The sequence below is a fragment of the Podarcis cretensis genome (genome assembly GCF_951804945.1).
Source record: "Podarcis cretensis genome assembly, chromosome: 1".
Taxonomy (NCBI): domain Eukaryota; kingdom Metazoa; phylum Chordata; class Lepidosauria; order Squamata; family Lacertidae; genus Podarcis; species Podarcis cretensis.
In genome coordinates, this window is record NC_137170.1 from 45,160,089 (window position 1) to 45,181,487 (window position 21,399).

Here is a 21,399-nt window from a genome sequence, read left to right on the forward strand (position 1 = left end):
AGTACATTCCCAGTGCTTTTTTTTTCTTAAAAAATGTTTAGGGGTACTCTCATTTTGACTCAAGAAAATCACCATTTTATAGTTCAAATCTGGAAAAATAAATCCAGTAAAAGGACAAAAGGACAAAGATTAAAAAATGTTTAGGGGGTATGCGTACCCCTGCGTACCCCCCAGAAAAAAGCACTGTACATGCCTATACAGAAGTGCTTTGTGTGTAATAATTCCATAAGGTGTGAAGCAAGCCAAAGCTCTTTGAAAACATAGGAAATGGGTCTTATACCAGTCCATTTAGCTCAGTGTTGTTGACACTGATTGTCAATGGCTCTTAAAAGGTTTCTGAAAGGATTATCTCCCAGCCCTGCCTGGAGATTCTGGGAGTGAACCTGGAGTCTTGTGCAAGCAAAGTGTGTTCCCTACCACTGGGCACTCCAAATCTGCAACTCTTAATCCTGTGCATGACGGTTTCCGATTCCCTACTTATCTGTGCACTGTGCATGGATGGCACATTCAGCAGTGAGGAAGGAGCTTGGGAAATCTTGTACCACATTGCACTTTCCCCCCTCTCAGGGTTCACTGTGCTGCTTCCTCCCCCATCCCTACCCAAAATTGTTGTTCCTTTTTTCCTCAAAGACCTTTAAATACATAGACACCCCTCAGGGGTTTTTTTTAGTCTTAAAACCACCCTTTCTTCCTTTGCTAATTATGGTTCTTCTTCATAGCAGAGAGCAAAACAATACAAATAAACATCTTCCACAGGTTCGGAAATGTGACTGATGTCAAAACAGGGCTGAGAGATTGTAGATGAAGGCAACAATCTTATACAAAGTTAGGCGCTCTCAAGTCCAATTATTTCAGTGGACTTAAAACACATTCTCTCTCCCTCTCCCTCAGCCTGAGGCTTGTTTGTGTCCCAACCACAGCCACACCTAACACAGTATGTTGCTGAGCTTATAAACGCTTGAAAATAAAGCTTCATTACGGAAATGCTGACACACCAAAACTATAGATCTGTAAAAATAATGAAACTTTGTTCTACGCTTGAGCCTGGTGGAAAATAAAAATTGCTTACTTTCTAGAATTAACTAGCTGGTACTGAATAGGCATTTCCAGTTCCCACTGCGTGTGAAATATCTGGGGCAGCTTGTTAGCATACGGGTGGGGAAGCTTATAAAAAGATTTAATGGTGCTGTTTGAGGAAACCAAATGCATTCTTATTTGAAGCACCCTCAGCCTTGCGCCCTGTTCCTTCAGGGCTGTGGGAAGGGTCTAGTAGGCTCTTTCTGTTGCTCTCATCAGTGTCAGCAACAGAAAACAACTGGGTGTATGTGTGGCACAGGAGGGGCAAGGTATATTTTTAGGTGGGTGAGTTGTGTCCCACATGTTAAGATCTCTGAAAGAAAAATAACAGTATATTTTAAATGGCGGAGTCTAGCAATGGGGAGGCAAATGGGGGCAGCTCCCTGTTCATGGGGCACTTGTCTCCCCTGCCCCCTTCTAGTGCCACCTGTGGCTATCACTACTACTGGCACTGTACTATTGTGTCATTTACTTCATGCCAATCATGTTCTTAATGCATCAGAAGGGCCTTTTTCTGAATGGCGATGTGCCCAGTCTGTTTGAAGGCACTGCATTTGGCTGCCTTTGTCCCGTCCCAGTTGAAGGAGTGTGCTGTGATTTCCACAGGAACACTGGAGACATTTTAACTTTGGAAGAAGAATAAATAGGGAGCTTTCATGCCTGCCCCCTAGCAATAGCCACCAAGAACATGGGGTAGAGATGTGGGTTCTCACAACGCAACAGCCCCAATCCACATGGGAATACTCCCAAAGGTGATGACATGCGCCTGGCCCTCAGGTGCTTCTGCAAGTGATGCTAAGTGCAAGTTTTTGTATCTAATTCGGACTTTAGACCAACACACAAAACTTGTGGGTTTAAAGTGGCATGTAACGTGTGAAGTAAACATTTTTAATGTAGGATGATGCAGTCTGGAAATGGAGAGCTTTTTTGGGTTAAGTTCAATATTGAGCTAGTGGACATTTTCCTGTTGTTCTTTTTAGCAAGCATGGTTCCAGGGTAAGGGCTAGAGACTTCCTGCCTCCATATAGAGCAGACCAGAGAATGAAGACCATTTGTTCCTGGTGCCAGCACCACAGGTGCATTCCTGATGGCAAACCTCCCACTTTTGCCAAAACGAAACAAAAAAATCAGAAATACTGATTTCTCCTCCTGGTGTTGTGGGTGTGTACCTTTCACACTAAGCACAGTAATGATTACAGATAGGTAGCCTTGTTGGTCTGCCATAGTCAAAACAAAATAAAAAAATTCCTCCAGTAGCACCTTAAAGACCAACTAAGTTAGTTCTTGGTATGAGCTTTTGTGTGCATGCACACTTCTTCAGATACGCACTGTATCTGATGTATCTAAGAAGTGTGCATGCACCTGAAAGCTCATACCAAGAACTAACTTAGTTGGTCTTTAAGGTGCTACTGGAGGAATTTTTTCACAGTAATGATGTTGCTTGTCTGCTTCTTCGTTGCTGAGATAGAATTCCACCTTACTCTAGCATTTCCTGGTGAAAATGCTGCCTGTCTGTACTAGTCCCACAATTTAAATTTTTAAAATAAAAACCACTGTCTGTATTTTAAGTGCAATTTTATTATGCGTTCTTCATTTGTGTGTGCAAGTGTGGTCAATCTCTCTCAATTGCCATCTGTTGGTTGCACAGTCTTAAATGTTCTTGGGATCAATTGCAGCATATTTTGCAAGGTTTTTTTTTTGGGGGGGGGGAGAAGGGGGCTGACCAAAGACCACCCAGCAGTAATATACCACCCACTCCTAGCTTTTCTAGAGTGATTCTGGAGGTGAAAGTTGCTGGAATTTAAAGGGCACAAAATCAGATGTGTAAGTGGAAAGGGAATAGATTGCAGCAAATCAAGGGAGAATAGAGTACAGCCCAAATGTTCTGGTATCAGCATGAAGGTGTACAAAATAGAAAGGTGAATAGAAGCATCTCTTATGAGAAAAGCATTGAGTGGAGAAGAGTGAGGCTGAATATAGCTAGGAACAGTATTAAGGATATGGACATCTGAGTGGAATGGTGTCAGGTATCCATGCATCTGAGGAGGCTAAATGGATTTTCCTGTCTACAGATACAGTTTTAGTAAGATTGTATATTAGCCAATAAAAATGGACTGGCAAAGAACAAGCATTGCTCAGTTTTTCCTCATCATCACATGTCTAGGGCTTTTATAGCTTTAGTCTAAATTGGGATGCTTACAAATTGGCGTATTTCATAATCTAATTTCCCCCACTTTCTTTATGCTGATATTCAGAAGGCCTCTGGGGATGTTATCTTGCACAGCCTTAGGGTAAGAGAATGGGAGAGGGGACGAATAAGTTATATTACAGCACTCCAAAATATCTGCATAATACTGTGTGCCACAACCGAAAAACACTCCATACACAAAAGATGAGGGGGGAAGTTTCCCTCTCTTTTGCTGATACAACACATTTTAACAGGAAATTTCCTATGCCCTGGGCAGCTCGTATGCAGATTATTCCTGCTACAAGTTCCTTGTTCTGCTAAGATTTCCTTGTTCTCTTCAATAGCTAAAGGCCAATCCTAAAAGGCTGCTGCAATTGCATCTGGGATTGAAAGCAAGTTCAGTAGCGACTACTTGAGTGCTGCTTTCACAGACCACAGTAGACGCTTCCAAAAAAATTGTGCAATCCCTGCACCCTCCATCCCTACACTCATGTAAATTCTGTCATTCTTGCTTTTATATTTTGCTGGAATTTTGTAGCAACCTTATCCTGGCCCAGCAAGGATAAGGTAAACTCTTCATCAGATTCTGTTGAGGCTTTGGGCAACGAGTTTCAGCTCTTAGTTCTTTTTATTTATTTACTAAGTGTATTTCCTGCCCTTCCTCGCAAAGGAGCCCATTGATCTTCAGAATATGCTCACCAAACCTGGAATTTGTAGTTAGGTTTTGAAGATGGTTGGTGGCTGCCACTCAAATGCTGGGATGTCCTGTCACAACAAGGTACACTCTATTGCTGTAACATCTTTTTCAGGTTCTTTGGGACATGGCAGATGTGTCTGCTTCTGATGTTTGAGTACTTACACTGTGGAACATGCCCATTTTAAGATGGATTACTTTGAGTTGCAATTTTCTAAATGTGATTTCCTACTGTCTCACTGAGGATTTCTTTTGTACACAGGAGGACAGAGACAACCTCCCTATGGCACATCCTGGGTCCCTGTAGTATTAGGCATTCTTACTGCACTCGTCACAGCAGTTGCCTTGGCACTGATCCTGCTGCGGAAAAGAAGAAAAGAAACTCGCTTTGGGCAAGTTCTTGTCATCATCATCTCTTAATCTGGATGCATTAATGCAACCACATTGCATCACAGGGTTGCCCATAACTATGTAGCAACCCAGGTCGGATTGAGGAAAACCTCTCCTATTTACAAAGTGGAGCTGGCTTTTAGAGCAGGAAAACTGAACAGGGCAAGAAGGAAGTGCCATGGCCTGTGGCAGTGGCTAGCACAAGGATAGGGAGCCTGCAGTCCTCCCCATGTTGTTGTTCTCCAAATCCCATCAGTCCCAGCCAGCATGGCCAGTTGTCAAGGATGATGGGCATTGCAGCCTAGCAACATCTGGAGGGACATGGCTACCCATCATTGGCCTGATAATGCATCACAGCTGGCCAATATAGCTTGCTCTGCTCTGGTCATGCTACAGTTTGCTGTTAGAGACAGTAGAGGGAGGAGGAATAAGGGGAAGAGAGGGAGCTGTATTGGCAACCTGGACAAGAAAGAGCAGCATTGTGGGTGCTTCAGTAGGCCCAGTGTTTCTTGCTGTAGCTCAGTTGTAGAACACCACGCAAAGGAATACAGAGAGATAAAGAAACACAGCTCACAGAACTCTGTATGCAATTATAATTCAGTGGTAGAGCATCTGTTTTGCATGCAAGCTCAATCTCCAGCATCTCCAGACCTGGCTGGGAAGGCTCCAGTCCAGGCTACCTCAACCTCGGCCCTCCAGATGTTTTGAGACTACAATTCCCATCCTCCCTGACCACTGGTCCTGCTAGCTAGGGATCATGGGAGTTGTAGGCCAAAAACATCTGGAGGGCCGAGGTTGAGGAAGCCTGCTCCAGTCTGAAACCATGAAGAGGTGCTGTCAGCTAGTCATTGTAGACAATACTGAGTACAGTGTACCAATGGCCTGGTATTCAGTATAAAGCAGCTTCCTTTATTGCTGGGGAGGGTACTGTTCCTGTGCTCCTCTTCATTCCTGAAGCCTTTGGAAAACCTGAGGCTGGAAGGGCCTGCCCAAGGAGCTCAGACCTTTTGCACAGCATCACTAAGATGAAATGGTTGGAAATTCAGAGAGTTTCTAAGCTGTTGTATATGTATGTGGAACAACAACGCACCTTTGTAGCACTCCAGTGATAGTTCGGTAATGAGATTTTCATTTTGCTCCTTTTTGCTTCTTTTAGTCATGCCTTTGGCAGTGTGGTGGGAGGGGATCCAGTCGTCCATTTCAGAGCGGTGAGATCTTTCAACAGAGAAGGCCCAGAGCTTATTGAGGCAACATGTAGGTAAAATGTTCTGAGTGATTCTTTACTACAGATCCCATTGATCCGATGAGTTTCCAAGGCTCTCAGGGCAAACTGCTATTTTCTCCCCTGCTACTCCATGCAAAATTTTCTCATTATTTTTGTCAGACACTAAACGTTCCTCATGTAGGCACTAAGAAAGGAACACAGTGATCTCACTGACAGACTTTGACAAAAGACTCATCTTGCCTCAGATGTAACTTTGAAATCCACCAAGATACTATAGTCAAAATCCCCTATCTAACTCTGCAATTTGTATATTGACTTCTTCAGCAGGCAAATCATACATTGCTGGATTGAGATGGAGGCAAGGGAATATTTTCCTTCTCTAGCCTAATCCGAACTATGGTTTAGAAACAAAATGACAATCCTATGCACAGTGGCGTAGCGTGGGCGGTGCAGGGGGGGCCGGCCGCACCGGCCGAAACATCTGGGGTTAGGGCAAATCCACGGGTTAGGGGGCGCAAATCCATGGGTTAGGGGGCGCAAATCCACGGGTTAGGGGGCGCAAATTACTTGCCTTGCCCTGGGTGCTGACAACCCACGCTACGCCACTGCCTATGCACATTAACTAGGGAGTAAGCCCTATTGACCAAAATGGGCCTTACTTCCAAGTAAGTGTGGCTAGGATTGAGTTTCATGTCTCATTGATTTCAGTGCGGCTAACCTCCAAATAAACACGCATATAATTGTGGCCCTAGATTTCACAAATTGTTTAAGTTATCAAGATGTACTGTACTGCAATAATAAGAAGCCTTGTCTCTCATAAATTTCCCAACATCCAAGATAAATGGGGGCAACTCTGCTTTAATTACCATGGTCTGTTGCATATAGGACTGGCTTCAAGGACCATCAACTTTTCAGTTTTGGTAGCCATGTTGTGAAATACCTTATATGAGTAAGCTTCCGAGGTCTTCTTTTGCCACTTTTTGGAGACTGATTAACATTTCTTATTCATACAGACATTTAATTAATGTTACTTGAGTTTATCTTGGTTTGGTTGCTGCTGATATAGCATTTAAAGTGTATTAACTGGTTTTATTTTTTGTTAGCATCCCTTAGACATGACCTAGATATGGAATTTAAACCTGAAGTGTACAAAATACCCTTTATAATATACCTCAAATGGAAGTTCAGATAGTCCACAACTTCAAAGATCTAATGGTTTCCAAACAGCTGTGATTTATCATCCGCAGTTTGCTTCTCAAATGGCCGTCTGTCAAACGGACTGGTGCAAGTCTGATTCGTTTTTGCTGCTTAAACTTTTTCTTAATTCCTCTTAGCTGTTTAAGAGAAATTCTCTGAAACTTTAGCACTGGGCGGTGCTGCAAAGCAAGGAAATAATTCTGGAAGTTTGAAGCATCTCATATTTCATAAGACTAGAAAGGGGAATTGCTGTCGCAGCAATCGTGAACATATAAGTAGCCCAGAGGTGGGAAACCAGATGTTAACTGGACTTCAGCTTTCGTTACTACTAACCTGTAGTCATGTTGGCTGAGGCTGGTGGGAATTTGAGTCCAACAACATATGGAGGACCACAGGTTCCCCATCCCAGTACCAGAGAGGAACATCCTCTCTGAGTAGAAAGGCTGAGCATCTTTCAAAGTCGGTGTCTTATTCAACACCATCTGGAAACCTCGTGATTCTAGGGAATAGCAACAGTTAGGTTTACTGAGATTCTGTGCTTACGTGCCCCTTTTTCTATCTCTCTTGTTTCTCCAGTGGACAGTATAGGTATCAGTGATGATTTGAAGACCAAACTGAAAGATGTCCTGATCCAGGAGCAACAGTTTACTCTAGGAAGAATGCTAGGCAAAGGTGAGTGTGAACCAGAGCCTGGACCAGGGTTGGGGAACTCGTGGCCATCCATATATTGTTGTACTCCCAACTTTCATCAGTCCTAGCAGGCTTGCCCAATGGGCCTTGGATGATGAGAGGTGTAGTCCAGCAACCTCTGGAGGACCACATTTTCTGCACCCTTGCATTGTTGGGATTAATCCCAATGTGTCTAGAAGCTATCTTTTATCTGGGTCTTAACAATAATTCTGTATATCCTTTAGCCTGCCCAATAAAAGCAGTGTAGAGCTATGGTTGGCAGTTTGAGGTACCCTGGGAACTCGAGAAGTCAAATAAGTGAAGAGATTCCACAAAGAAAAAGGTAGAGAGTACTTTGTAAAATATATGAAAGAGAAGGAGATGAACGGGAGGTAAACAGAGAGCAGAAAGGTTGTTACGGGAAAAGGGGAAAGCAATAAGAGCCAGGGCTAAAGTTGGAGAAAGGTTTAAAGGACATGACTGCTCTAGCTTACTGCTAATGTCCTTTTCCACCATTTGGTATTTCATTGCATGGTAAAGAACCAGAGGCACAATGCAGCCAAAACTGAGCTCTTCTAACTTCCATTGATTTTGGCTGACTTTGGTTGAATTATGCCCTAAGTTCCCGCCAGCTCTTAATTGTCTATATTTCCAGGAGAGAGAGAGAGAGACTGTAGATTTTGAGTTTCAGTGTGATATTGCCCACTTACATCTTTGAAAATCATTCCAGCAGGTGTTTCATTGACCCTCTACCTAACCACTCCATCCTTAATGGCCCCTTGGATTAAAAATCAGTTGCACTATGCTTAATGTTACCTTGTTTTCTTCTTGTGATCCTTATTAGGGGAATTTGGGTCTGTAAGAGAGGGTCAGCTGAAGCTGCCTGATGGCTCTCTCCAGAAGGTTGCGGTGAAAATGCTCAAAGGTGAGTAATATCTAGGGTCCCTGAAATGTCCCCAGTGCCTCAGTGTCACTACACATCTTACTATGCCTGTGATCCTTGGAAGGGTTCATAGTTTAGTGGTAGAGCATGTGTTTTGCATACAAAAGGTGCCGGATTCAATTTTTATCTTATTTTAATATTTATCAAATTAATATACCTCCCTTCATCCAAGGATCACAGGGTAGATTACAATATTAAACCGCAGAAATACATACCAAAATAACACACAAAACAATAACAATAACCCAATCCCCAGCATCTCCAGGTAAAATGCTGCCTGCCCCCAGGAATCCTTGAAACTGTGGTTCATTTAGGGTCTCCTAACAACTCTCCATTCCCTTAACAAACTACATTTCCTAGGATTCTTTGCAGGTAAGTCATGACTCTTAAATTGGGATGCGGGTGGCGCTGTGGATTAAACCACAGAGCCTAGGACTTGCCGATCAGAAGGTCTGTGGTTGAAATCCCCGTGACTGGGTGAGCTCCCGTTGCACGGTCCCTGCTCCTGCCACCCTAGCAGTTCAAAAGCACCTCAGAGTCCAAGTAGATAAATAGGTACCGCGCCGGTGGGAAGGTAAACGGCGTTTCCGGGCGCTGCTCTGGTTCGCCAGAAGCAGCTTAGTCATGCTGGCCACATGAAGCTGTACGCCAGCTCCCTCGGCCAATAAAGCGAGATGAGCACCGCAACCCCAGAGTCGGCCACGACTGGACCTAATGGTCAGAGGTCTCTTTACCTTTACCATGACTCTTAAAGTGGAATAAGAATGTTTTAAATGTATGTTGTGGATGTGGCTACAGGTTTTTTAAAAAAATGGTATTCTATATAAATATTTAAGACAGTCTTGTAAACCCAGTTAGAGCTCTTTTGTCCTACTACATTATATGAATCTTGTTAAAGATATAAAATGTGTCTGTATGCTTCTCAGTGGAAACATTCAATGAAGGGTGGCCAATGCTTCTAGGAGCTCTAACTTTTCTGGTTGTTTCCTTGGAAGTTACCCCCACCTAGTTCAAAAGGAAACCTCAGCATTCTTTTCTTTTATTGTAGCGGATATCTTCACCTCAAATGACATTGAGGAATTCCTGAGGGAAGCTGCCTGCATGAAAGAGTTTGACCATCCGCACGTTACTAAACTGATTGGTGAGCTCTTTTGAATCTTGTATTTAGCACTGAAAGCATATTTCACAGCTCATGTGCACAGCAGCTCTTGACACTGCCATCCCAGCCACTTACCAATAGCAAGGGCAGTGGAGCATGGGCACCCTCCCCTTGCACCATCCCAGTTAGCAACAGTCATGCAAGTGGCGGGAGAGTGGCTCTATGGCACCATCCCAAATTGCTAGCCCTTCCTAGCTGTGAAGCAGGCAGTGCTAAACTGGGAGACGGCAGCAGTAAAGTCGTGTACTGCCCTGTTTTGATACAGTATAAATTCTCTGAGAACTTACATGCTCTCACATTCCAAATGCTTGTAACAGTACAGTGGTACCTTGGGTTAAGTACTTAATTCATTCTGGAAGTCCGTTCTTAACCTGAAACTGTTCTTAACCTGAAGCACCACTTTAGCTAATGGGGCCTCCCGCTGCCGCCGCACCACCGGAGCACGATTTCTGTTCTCATCCTGAAGCAAAGTTCTTAACCCGAGGTACTATTTCTGGGTTAGCGGAGTCTCTAACCTGAAGCGTATGTAACCCGAGGTACCACTGTACACTGCTTCTCTTCTCTGACACTCACTTCGCCAACAAATAAACATTATATATCAGACAATTACATTTACTGCACTGCAGACAGAGATGCATTAGGTGAGCAGGTTAAGAAATGGGACCTCAGAGCACACACTATCCTGTTGCATTAAATGGGATGTTCCTGGGTTCAAGGGAAGGAAGAAAAAAGCCCATTTTTGGATTTATAGTATATGGCACTGTGAAGTGCAGAGCTTTTTCTGATAACTCCTTAGAGGAGAATGATCAACATCTGTAAATGACTTAATGCTTACACATTCTTGTGTAGTAAATAAAAATAGATATCACTGAACGCAGGGGCTGGATCAGACCAAAGATTTAGACATTCAGCCCTCCAGAAAAAATAGCAATATATTTTTAGCAGATTATGAACAAAGGAGTACAAACCGGTGCCCTCCAGATGTTTTGGACTGAAACTTGCACCAGCCCCACTTAGTAGGCCAATGGTCAGGGACGATAGAAGCTGTAGTCCAAAACATCTGGAAGGCAATAGGTTTGGGCAGGTGATCAGGGATGACTATACTTGCTAGTTGCTCTTTTCTTCTCTCGTATCAGGAGTCAGCTTGCGCAATCGGCCTAAAGGCCGGCTTCCAATCCCAATGGTTATCCTTCCGTTCATGAAGCATGGAGACCTTCACTCTTTTCTACTGATGTCCCGGATTGGAGAAAACCCTTTTGTAAGATTCTCTCTCGTACCAAATCTCTCAAAGGAGAATTAATTGGAAAGTCACACGTCTTTATTTGTTGAATGTACACTAAGCATCTTCTTGTATTGGGGCAGACCTATTATACCCTACATTAAGTTCAGGCATTCTACTTTTTGCTGTCAGTTAAAGACAAATTACAAGCTTTGTTCATTGCTCAGCATATAAACATGTAAAGCTCATCCTGGGCACCTCCAGACTGGTGTGTGTGTGTGTGTGTGTGTTTGCAGTTGTGTTCTGCAACATTTATTAAATGCAATGGATGAGGTAACAGTGCATTAGTTGTGGCCTTATACTAGGCTGTCCATACACCATTCTGCTATATTAGTTGTTCTGTGTTGCTTCCCGTAAGTTTTTTGCACTGTTGTTGGGAACTACAGTGCAACAAAAGCAGGGTGATTAAACCACCAGAACATTTGTGATATAAGAAGTTACAGGATTTCAGCAGGAAGGTATGTGAAGTGCACTGACTGGAAACAAAACAGAATGCCTGCCCTGAAACCTTTGCAGGGGCAAATGGTATTGAGTGTGGGATCCCATGCAATTGGCACAAACCCACGATGAGCACAAATAATCATGCTTGCACAATAAAAGGATGCCCAGAGGGGCATGTAGTCAGATTGGAGCTAGCCAGTAAGATTGTTTAAATTATATAGTCCTTTGGACTGGGGACTCAACTACATTGGCAAAGAAAAAACGCTTTTTATACGTTGTTTATTCATTCTAACACTGTGACACCAGATGGTGCTGTGGAGTTCCGCTTTTGCTCACCCAATTTCTCATATAAAGTTTGCAACACGTTTAACTGAAATGCTTCTTTGATGTGTCTACATCCAGCCTGGCTCTTCTAATCAGAGTTTGTCATCTCTAGAGTTGATCATGAATGGGGAAATGCCTGAACGAAACATTTGTAGTTTGTCCAATAATTGCACATTTAATAACTGTTCTTCTTTTCTGCAGAACCTGCCTCTTCAGACACTCTTGAAGTTTATGATTGACATTGCTAGTGGCATGGAGTACCTGAGCTCCAAAAACTTCATCCATAGAGACCTTGCTGCTCGGAACTGCATGTAAGTCCACAAAGTGCTTATTGGTTAACTGAAGCATTTGCAGAGATTAAGAGAAACAGAAAAGGTCAGTTGGGAAAGCCCAAGGGTCCCCAGGTGTGGCTGCAGCTGACTTGTTGATTTGTAGCATCCAAGTGCACAGCGGAATGATGAGGAATACGTGCCAACATGCTCTATATTGCTTTATTTACATTTCAAAGCTGGTAGATTACAGAAAAACATCTTGTCTCTGCCGAAGCAGAAAAATGCATCCTCTCTCCTCTGAAGCACAGAGAGAATCACACTGAACTGCAAAGAACAGTGAAAAACAGGAAACCAGTGTACGTCACATCCAGTTCCCCTTTCCCGTGGGAAAACTCCAGCAGTAACTCTGTGGAATGTAAACATTGTCTTGTGACAAGCCTTTCGCTGCACAGTGAAGAGAGCAGAAACCAACATCCTCCCCCTTTCTGTGAACACCACTGGGCAGCGTGTTCGTACAATATCAGTACAAACCCAACTTCTGCACATAGGTACAGTGTTGATCCCTTGATACAATCTTGGACAATACATCAGCAGGAATTTCATTACCTGGCATATAGGACACCGTTACGAGTCCCTTCTGAATACGCTCCCTAGCATGTTGCAACTTCAATTGCAAGTGCTTCGTGCTTTGCTTACAACCATCAGAATTCAGCAAAGCCAAACATGCTTTGTTGTCCTGGTAAACCTGGATTGGACATTTGACAGGAATTCTCATGTCTTTGCACAATTGTAACAACCATTCACAATCTTTGAGTGAATAAGACAGTGCATTCAGTTCAGCTTCACAAGTACTTAAGCTAACTGTTGTTTGCTTCTTGCATGACCAATCAAATAGACCCTGATTGTACATATAGCAAACTCCAGACGTGCTTTTCCTGTCTGTTGTGTCACTTCCAAAACTTGCATCTGCAAATATCTCAAGACCACCAGACTTCTGATTGTTAAATCTCAGTCTGTAATGCATAGTGCCTTTCAAATACCGCGCTATGCGTTTCAGAGCTTTCCAATCTTTAACAGTAGGATTGTTGACTTGTCTGCTTAGCAAATTACAGCTAACAGCAATGTCTGGTCTTGAACATCTGGCAATGAAGTTTAGCTTGCCTAGCACACTTCTGTACAGTGTAGTGTCAGAAAATGCTTCTTCAGTGTCATCTACCTGATAACCTGTTATCATCGGTGTGTCTACAGCGTTAGCATCCATCAGGTTTAGTTTGCTTAACACATTAGCAATTTTCCGTGACTGGTGTACTAGAATGTTACCATCTTGATCTCTCTCTATTTCCAGAGATAGGTAGTTGTTTACCTCACCAAGATCTTTCATGTCAAAGTGCTCTTTCATTTGAGCTAGGGCGTTATTGTACATTGTGACATCTTCCCAAAAGAATAAAAGATCATCAACATAAAACAAACAATACAGTTTCTTTTGCCCCTCCTCTTTGACAAATACACATGGATCAGCTTTCCCTTGCTTAAAACCTAGAGAAAACAATGCTTCAGTGAGTTTTGTGTGCCAACACCGTGCACTTTGTTTGAGACCATAAAGGGACTTTTTCAGAGCACAAACAAATCCCTGTTTTACCTGTACGCCATCAGGTGGAAGCATATAAAGTGATTCATTTAGAGATCCATACAGAAAAGCTGTATTCACATCAAGGTGACTAATGTGTAGATTGTCCTCTGCAGCTAGCTTGAGCATAAGCCTAATGCTCTCATACCTCACTGTGGGTGAGTAGGTCTCGTGATAGTCTTCACCTGGTACCTGTGCAAAACCTCTGGCTACCAATCTGGCTTTGTGTCTGACTATCTTGCCATTTTGATCAGTCTTCGCTTTGAAGACCCATTTGCTTCCAAGCAGTTTCATTCCTGGAACTACTGGAACAAGTTCCCATGTTTTGTTCCTTTCCAAGGAATCAAGCTCAGCCTTCATGGCATTTAACCATGGCTCAGCTTCCTTTGAATCCAAATCCTGGATTTCTTGGAAACTTGAAGGTTCAAATACCTTCTTGGAGCTTTTAACAGCTGTTACTGCTATCTTAGCAAACTCATCAGCAAATCTCTTTGGAGGTCTGCCTTTTGTGGCTCTTTGTGACCTGCGAATTAGCCTTAAGTCTTCAACACTCTCCTCTTCCTCCTTAGGAGAAAAGCGACCTATTGTGAACAATGGTTCCTCCAATTCCTGATCAGAGCTTTCAGAGGGTCGCATAGAGGCTTTCGCACTCTTGAAATCCTCTGAATCACCCGATTCAGTTTCAGACTCAGAATCAGAACTTTCATCAGTGGGTGTGGGTTGCTGTGGTTGCTTTTGACTATCCTCAGTCTCATCACTGTCATCAGGATAACATTGGAAAATTCCCACATTCTCCCCCCACTTGGCATTGTACTCAACACTTCTTGTGAGCTTAATAGTCTTAGAGTCAGTCATCCTTATTCTGTAAGAACCTTTCTCATAACCTAGAAAGATACCATGCAAACCACGCTTGTCTAACTTGGAGTTTTGTGGTGAGTGAACCCACATGTCAGAACCAAAAATTCTCATGTGTTTGATGTATGGCTTCTTGCCAAACATCTTCTCATAGGGGGTACAACCAATCGCTGAAGATAACCTGCGATTATAACTGTAAGTGAAACATGAGAGAGCTTCGGCCCAATAACTCTCTGGAAGATTTGCATCATGTAGCAAAGTTTTTAACCCTTGAAGCAATGTCTGATTTGCTCGTTCTGCAAGTCCATTCTGCCATGGCGAGCGAGGACTAGACAAATCGTGTTGAATTCCTTTCTCAGTCAGAAAAGCTTCAAACTGCTGAGAAGTGAATTCTCCCCCGCGATCTGTGAAAAGAATTTTTACCTTCTTACCATGCACATTTTCCAACCAAGCACAGAATTCCTTGAACCTAGGAAAAGCCTCTGATTTCTGCTTGAGATTGTACACATGAATATACCTGGAAAATGCATCAATGAGAACCATGAAGTACCTATTTCCACCCAAAGAGGGCGCTAGTGGTCCAACCAAATCAGCATGAACAATTTGGTATGGTTCTGTAGCTTGCCTACTAGACACCTTACCTTTCGCAGCCATTTTTACCTTGTTTGCTGCGCATGCCTTGCACTTCATGTGGTACCTGCAGGGTTTAATAGTCATACCTTCAACCAAGGCAGGCATTTTAGATACTGCCTCAAAACCCAAATGACCAAATTTTCGATGAAAATCATTAATACATTCTGCATGCAAACATTTGTTAGAACCTGCAATGCAACAAGTGTCATCTTGCACAACATCATCATAATACAAAACATATAAACGATCAACATATTCAGCATACAATACATAATCATTTTTCTTTGTGATGATGCACCTTTTGTTCTTAAAGGAAACGTCAATGTTCCGCTCATTCAGCTGTCCAACGCTGAGCAGATTATGTTTGGCATCTGGAACATAAAGTACATTCTGTATCGATAAGTCCAAACTGTGAAGAACAACAGTTCCGTAGCCTTTACTGGGAATTGTGTGGTCATCCGCCTGGTGAATCGCACCTTCCTGCGGTGTAAAAGACACGAACAGTCGCTTATCGTTGCACATGTGGTGGGTTGCCGCTGAATCAACAACGAAGAAAGATCTAGACGTCTTCTGGACCTCTGCAACTTTTGGAGTGAAGCGTGAGACCATTGCTTTGGGCTGCGTTGTCCTGGACACCGGACCTTTGCCTCTGCTTTGGCCTTTTCCACGCGATGAGCTTTCGCTGCGCTGCTCTGTCTTGGCCCTGGGATATCTGCATTCCCTCTTCATATGGCCTAGACGTCCACACGAGTAGCATTTCACTGCCTTCAAAGCTTTGGCGCCATCTGGTGGTTCCACTGCACTATGGGATGACGTCTGTGAAGACTCCCCCTTTCCCATGCAGCTATCACCCTGGCAATCTGCTTCATTCTGAATCATGGCAGTATCACAGGCTACTCTGAGCTGAGCATGTGGCTGATTGGCACCAGATTCCCCACTTGCATCAGCCAGCCTTCTGCAGCTAGCCATCTTATGCAGCTTGTTAAAATAAAACATAGTAGATCCAGCTTCTGTCCTCAAGTGTGCCTCTCTCAAAGCGCCCCAAATTTCTCTGGCTGAGGTCTTATCACGCAATAGACAGAGCTCTTCTGGGGATACTATCAATGTAAGAGTTCCCCTTGCTTTGGAATCTTTAGCTTTCCATGCATCTGTAATTGGAGCTGGGGGGGTGTCTGTAATAACTTCAAACAGACCCTCTTTCCGCAGAATAGCCTCTGCATAGATAACCCAGTCCGTATAATTTTTCTTATTGAGCTTGGGAATCCCACAAGCATCCTGAAGGGCCATCATGACTCTGGCATTAGCCTTCTGCGTCATCTCTGCTGCTTTAAACAAGCTGCTTTATACAAGCTGCGTCTCTGCTGCTTCAAGCCTCATTCCAAAGGCAAGTTCAAAACAGCTTTCTCTCTGCTGTAAATCATGCTGCGTCACTTCTGCAGCTGCTTCAGCCCTTTTAAAAGTTACTTTCGATTTCCCCAGCATAGGCATAGCCGCTGCCTGTTTCCGGCAAACGGACATAAAAGTTCAAAGTCCAGCCATAAAGCCATTAATTAGATGCTGGCAGGCTGCCCGGAGCAGTAGCACATACCTCATCAATCATCTTGACGCGCAGATACCGTCCGATCCGTCCTTCTGCATTCCGATCCTTTTGCCGGCATCAGATGACTGCGTCTTTGCTCCTTTGCCAGGAGCCCGATTCGACTTCTGGAGTCCATAACCAAAATGTTGATTTGTAGCATCCAAGTGCACAGCGGAATGATGAGGAATACGTGCCAACATGCTCTATATTGCTTTATTTACATTTCAAAGCTGGTAGATTACAGAAAAACATCTTGTCTCTGCCGAAGCAGAAAAATGCATCCTCTCTCCTCTGAAGCACAGAGAGAATCACACTGAACTGCAAAGAACAGTGAAAAACAGGAAACCAGTGTACGTCACATCCAGTTCCCCTTTCCCGTGGGAAAACTCCAGCAGTAACTCTGTGGAATGTAAACATTGTCTTGTGACAAGCCTTTCGCTGCACAGTGAAGAGAGCAGAAACCAACATGACTAAGTCCATGAAGGAAACTAGGTCATGGAGAGCCTTTGTGAACAATGAAACAATTCATTGATTGCTTAGCTCTTGCAGGAGATCCAAACAACATTGCCTGCTGCTAATGCATCCATTGCAGGAAACTTGCAATTTCCCAACATTCGGACTAGTATTTTGAGTTGATAATAATATAATATAATATAATATAATATAATATAATATAATATAATATAATATAAATAGTAATATTTATATCCCACCCTCCCCAGCCGAAGCCGGGCTCAGAGCGGCTAACAACAGTAAAAATAACCTTAAATAAAAATATATTACTCGACTCCAGCCCCCATCGTCCCTGGCCACTGGCCATGCTGGCTGGGGCTGATAGGAGTTGGAGTCCAATATCATCTGAAAGGCCACAAACTTCCCTTACCTGCGCTAATATCATGGATCTTTCACACTTCTCCATGGCATGAGCCTCACACCTTCCCATCTCCCCAGCCTGAACCTGTGCCACTTTGTCAGTCCCCGTCCCCCCAGTATATTCCCTGTGGGTGTGTACCTGTTGAAGTTCTTAGATGTGACTAACCAAAAAGACAAGCAGCGAGCTCATATAACCCATCTCTTAGACTGCCCACCATTTCCAGAAGGTGGTGACATTGGCTCAGAAAGACAAGGCAAGGAGAAATGTTTCAACAAAGAAAAATGTGGGAAGGCTTGCAGGAGAGGATAAATTTTATTTTTTAAAAGAAAGATACATAAAGGAAAAAGCTATTCCCCCCCCCCCGCCTCAAATTTTATTTATTGTTTATTTTATTTAGCAAGTGTATATACCTCTCAATCAAAAGAAAAATCTCTCTTAAGTGGCAAACAATTTTCAAAAATATAACACGATATAAAATTCAAAACATGGGTAGAATTCAGAATCATGCTGTGACAAATGTTCCCTCTGCACAAGCATTTTAGTTTGCCAGATGGAAGAATCCCCCTCCCCTGAATGTTGTTCTGGGGGCAGGACTCTCATGACCTCTCCCCCAAGACCTGTTTTTTCAGGGAGCCCTGTTGCATAAGCGGAAATCCTTGCACAGGGCTCCACTGAGAGGGCTTGTCAAGTGAATCCCATCATTTATTTTTACTGAGACGAGGCAGATCAAAATCAAACAGAGCCATGAAAGTGTCAGAAGCAAGTCTGGAAGACCATAAGGAGGAGTTGTGTTTGGCTGTTCCTAAGCAGAAACCCTCTTCTTCCTCCTATCCCATTCTGTGGGGATTGGATATTTTGGTATGGATATTAGTATGCATATAGCACTTCACCTTTTTTTTCTTTCTTAAATCTCTTTTGCAACATTGTCTGGAGAGGTGTTTAGAAAATTTAGACCAGTTAGATAAGTGGAGCAACTGGAAAAATCTATAGCAACTTTGTTACACAGACATATGCTTGGGTACCATTCTGCTATTGTCATGGGTATTTCTCATGATATCAGTGGCCTCTTCATGAGCCTGGCCTCTTCAGCCTTCCTCTCAGGGGGTGTGTGCAGGTCTTTGAGGAGCTGCTGTGAAGGATGGGGAAGGGGCCTATTGGGCCCTTCAAGAGCTCACTCCTCCCTGAAGGAGGCAAGCTGAAGTGAATCACCTCATCCATTTGAAACCAGCATCCTCTCACTGTCACATAGGAAGGTGCCTTCTACTGAGACAGACCATTGGTTCATCTAGCTCTGCGTTGTCTACACTGACTGGCAATGGCTGTCCAGTCTCTCCCAGCCTTACCTGGAGATGCCAGGGATTGAGGCTGGGGCCTTCTGCATGCAAGGCAGCTGCTCTTCCACTGAGCTATGCCCTATGGCCTTTAGACATAGGTAGCTCACTTCCTAAGGTAAACAGCTGGGAGACTACCAGTCATGCCGACTACTCAGCAGGTGTCAGCTGCTGATGACTCAGGTTCACCAATAGTCTTAAGCATACTTCACCTTGTGAATTGTAACTGTGAGACTCTCAAGCCAGGGAAGGCGGCAGTGTTTGAAGGAGAAACCTGCACTTGTTGTTTTCTTCCTGCGTATGCCAAGTTGCTTGAATTCTTTTTTCTTCTTTTTTGTTTCCTTTAGGTTGGATGAATACATGAACGTGTGCGTTGCTGATTTTGGGCTTTCAAAGAAAATCTATAGTGGAGACTATTACCGCCAGGGCTGTGCCTCCAAGCTGCCAGTGAAGTGGCTTGCACTGGAAAGCCTGGCGGACAATCTCTACACAACACATAGTGATGTGGTGAGCCTTCTTTGCTCTTCCCAGGAGCACCTGTTTCCCTACGTACAAATTCTGTTGCCGCAAAAACCGTGAAGATTCTTGTGGCACCTTAAAGACGATCACATTTATCCAGGCATAAGCCGGGGTGGAGACCTCCAGCCTGCTGGCCAAATTTGGCCTGACACAGGTCTCCGTTTGGCCTGCCAGGCCATTTCCACCAAGCCACACTCACCTGCCCCAAATGTGATGTCAGCTGTGGGCAAGGGATATGTACAGTGGTACCTCAGGTTACATACGCTTCAGGTTATAGACTCCGCTAACCCAGAAATAGTGCTTCAGGTTAAGAACTTTGCTTCAGGATGAGAACAGAAATCGTGCTTCGGCGGCGCGGTGGCAGCAGGAGGCCCCATTAGCTAAAGTGGTGCTTCAGGTTAAGAACAGTTTCAGGTTAAGAACGGACCTCCGGAACGAATTAAGTACTTAACCCAAGGTACCACTGTATATGGAAACTGGGAGGCTCAATTGCACAGGCAGTCCCTTCAGAAAGCAACTTGGCCACCCCTATGCTTGGCACTGGGAAACACTGAGCAAAGCACTTTGTGCAACACTTCCCAAACACCCTACAGTCTGGTACTTGTTGGGAAGCACCTTGGAAGCCCTGGGCTAATATAACACAACGTTTGTTCTCAACGTTTCCCAGTGCCCAAGCATAGGGCTGGCCAAGCTGCTTTCTGTGGCATTTGCCTGTGATGAGGGACCATCACGCTTCTCAGTCCAAAGCCAATGCTGGCAATTTTGCAAAATCGAAGTGTGGTGTGCGTGTGAAAGTGCCTTGCACGTCACCAGGGCTGTGACGGAGCTCTGAAACATAAAGCAGCATGAAACAAAAGAAGCGTTTGCAGAGTTGTTACTGTTCTTTATATCGTGTCATCAGGGCACACATGGTGCTTTTGACGCTAGGGAAACAACAGCGGAAAGGGAGGGAAGTGGAGGCAGGAGAAGAACACTGAGTCATGGGAACTAGACGGTGGGCCAGAGGCAGAGTGTTCTGTGGGGAACATCATTTTCTCTATGAACTGAAGAAGAACCCTGCTGGATCAGACCAAAGATCTATTTAGCCTAGCATCTCATTTCTCACAGTGGCCATCCAGATGCTTCTGGGAAGCCCATAAAGAATAGCCCTCTCCTGCCCATTGATCCCCGACACACACACATAATGGAAAGAACGAAAGAACACATATCTTACATTTGTATGCTGCCCATTATAACTTGGGTTTCTGTGCAGCTTCCGGAGACATCACAATACAATTCACACCGTTCTAACATGGTGCAATTACTGAGAAAGATCACTGATTGTCCTATTGTATGGTACCCTGAGCTCCCATGTAAGGATACAAATATTGAATTTTGTTAATATAGCGTGATTGCTCTGCGAAAAGAAGACTGCCCCCTCTAGTGTAATGTTGTGGTAGTCCTCGGCCGAAGAGGGATGTTTGTGTTCATTAACAACTGGATTTTAAAAAGCAGTGAGTTACATACCTATTAGCAGTTAGTTGTCTTTTCTGGGCCTGTTAAAATGATCCTCAGTTTGTGCAGGTAAAGAACTGCCTTTAATATTATTTAGGATTATTTACAGAAGGAGGAAAGATAGAAAATTATGACTGAAAGCACAGTCCTTTGACACATGCAGACTGAACTGCACTGGAACAGAAAATCCAGGAATCATCTCTGTCCGATTATACTGGGAGCAAGACTGAAAAAAAGATGACTGATATTCTAAGCATGTTTCTTCTCCTGAAATGGTTTTTAAATATGATTCTCCCGTTTGTTTAACTATATTTCCCCCCTCCCCTACTGTATTTCAGTGGGCATTTGGTGTGACAATGTGGGAAATTGTGACGCGGGGGCAAACTCCTTATGCAGGCATTGAGAATGCAGAAATTTACAACTACCTCATCAGTGGAAACAGACTGAAACAGCCCCTAGAGTGCTTGGAAGATGTGTGAGTAGTTTATTAAGCCATTTGGTTTTCCAAACATGAACATTTTCTTCTGCAGTGCAGACCACACTATGATAAGCAGAAGTTCCACAAAAATACAGCCATACTTTGGGCCAGCTCAGATAGGAGGAAGTCCCATTGGGCTGTGCCCATTGTA

The 21,399-nt window shown here is 43.7% G+C and overlaps 1 protein-coding gene and 1 long non-coding RNA gene across 4 annotated transcripts in view; one reads left to right on the forward strand and one right to left on the reverse strand.

The window, feature by feature from the left end:
* The window catches only part of TYRO3 (TYRO3 protein tyrosine kinase), an 81,609-nt gene that overhangs the window by 51,921 nt on the left and 8,289 nt on the right, over nucleotides 1–21,399 (forward strand). For all 3 annotated transcript variants that reach the window (XR_013835568.1, XM_079964423.1, XM_079964422.1), the window contains exons 10-18: nucleotides 4,222–4,351; nucleotides 5,506–5,603; nucleotides 7,348–7,443; nucleotides 8,285–8,365; nucleotides 9,432–9,524; nucleotides 10,679–10,800; nucleotides 11,788–11,897; nucleotides 19,105–19,264; nucleotides 21,109–21,245. Coding sequence is in view for 2 of the 3 variants with exons in the window: in XM_079964423.1 (XP_079820549.1) it covers nucleotides 4,222–4,351; nucleotides 5,506–5,603; nucleotides 7,348–7,443; nucleotides 8,285–8,365; nucleotides 9,432–9,524; nucleotides 10,679–10,800; nucleotides 11,788–11,897; nucleotides 19,105–19,264; nucleotides 21,109–21,245 (1,027 nt within the window). In the remaining variant the exon portion in view is untranslated. The remainder of the gene's footprint in view (nucleotides 1–4,221; nucleotides 4,352–5,505; nucleotides 5,604–7,347; nucleotides 7,444–8,284; nucleotides 8,366–9,431; nucleotides 9,525–10,678; nucleotides 10,801–11,787; nucleotides 11,898–19,104; nucleotides 19,265–21,108; nucleotides 21,246–21,399) is intronic.
* On the reverse strand, nucleotides 12,061–16,915 carry LOC307214504. The gene is made up of 2 exons (XR_013838166.1): nucleotides 16,882–16,915; nucleotides 12,061–12,182 (listed from the first exon to the last, which is right to left on the reverse strand). It is a non-coding gene; the product is annotated as an uncharacterized lncRNA (long non-coding RNA).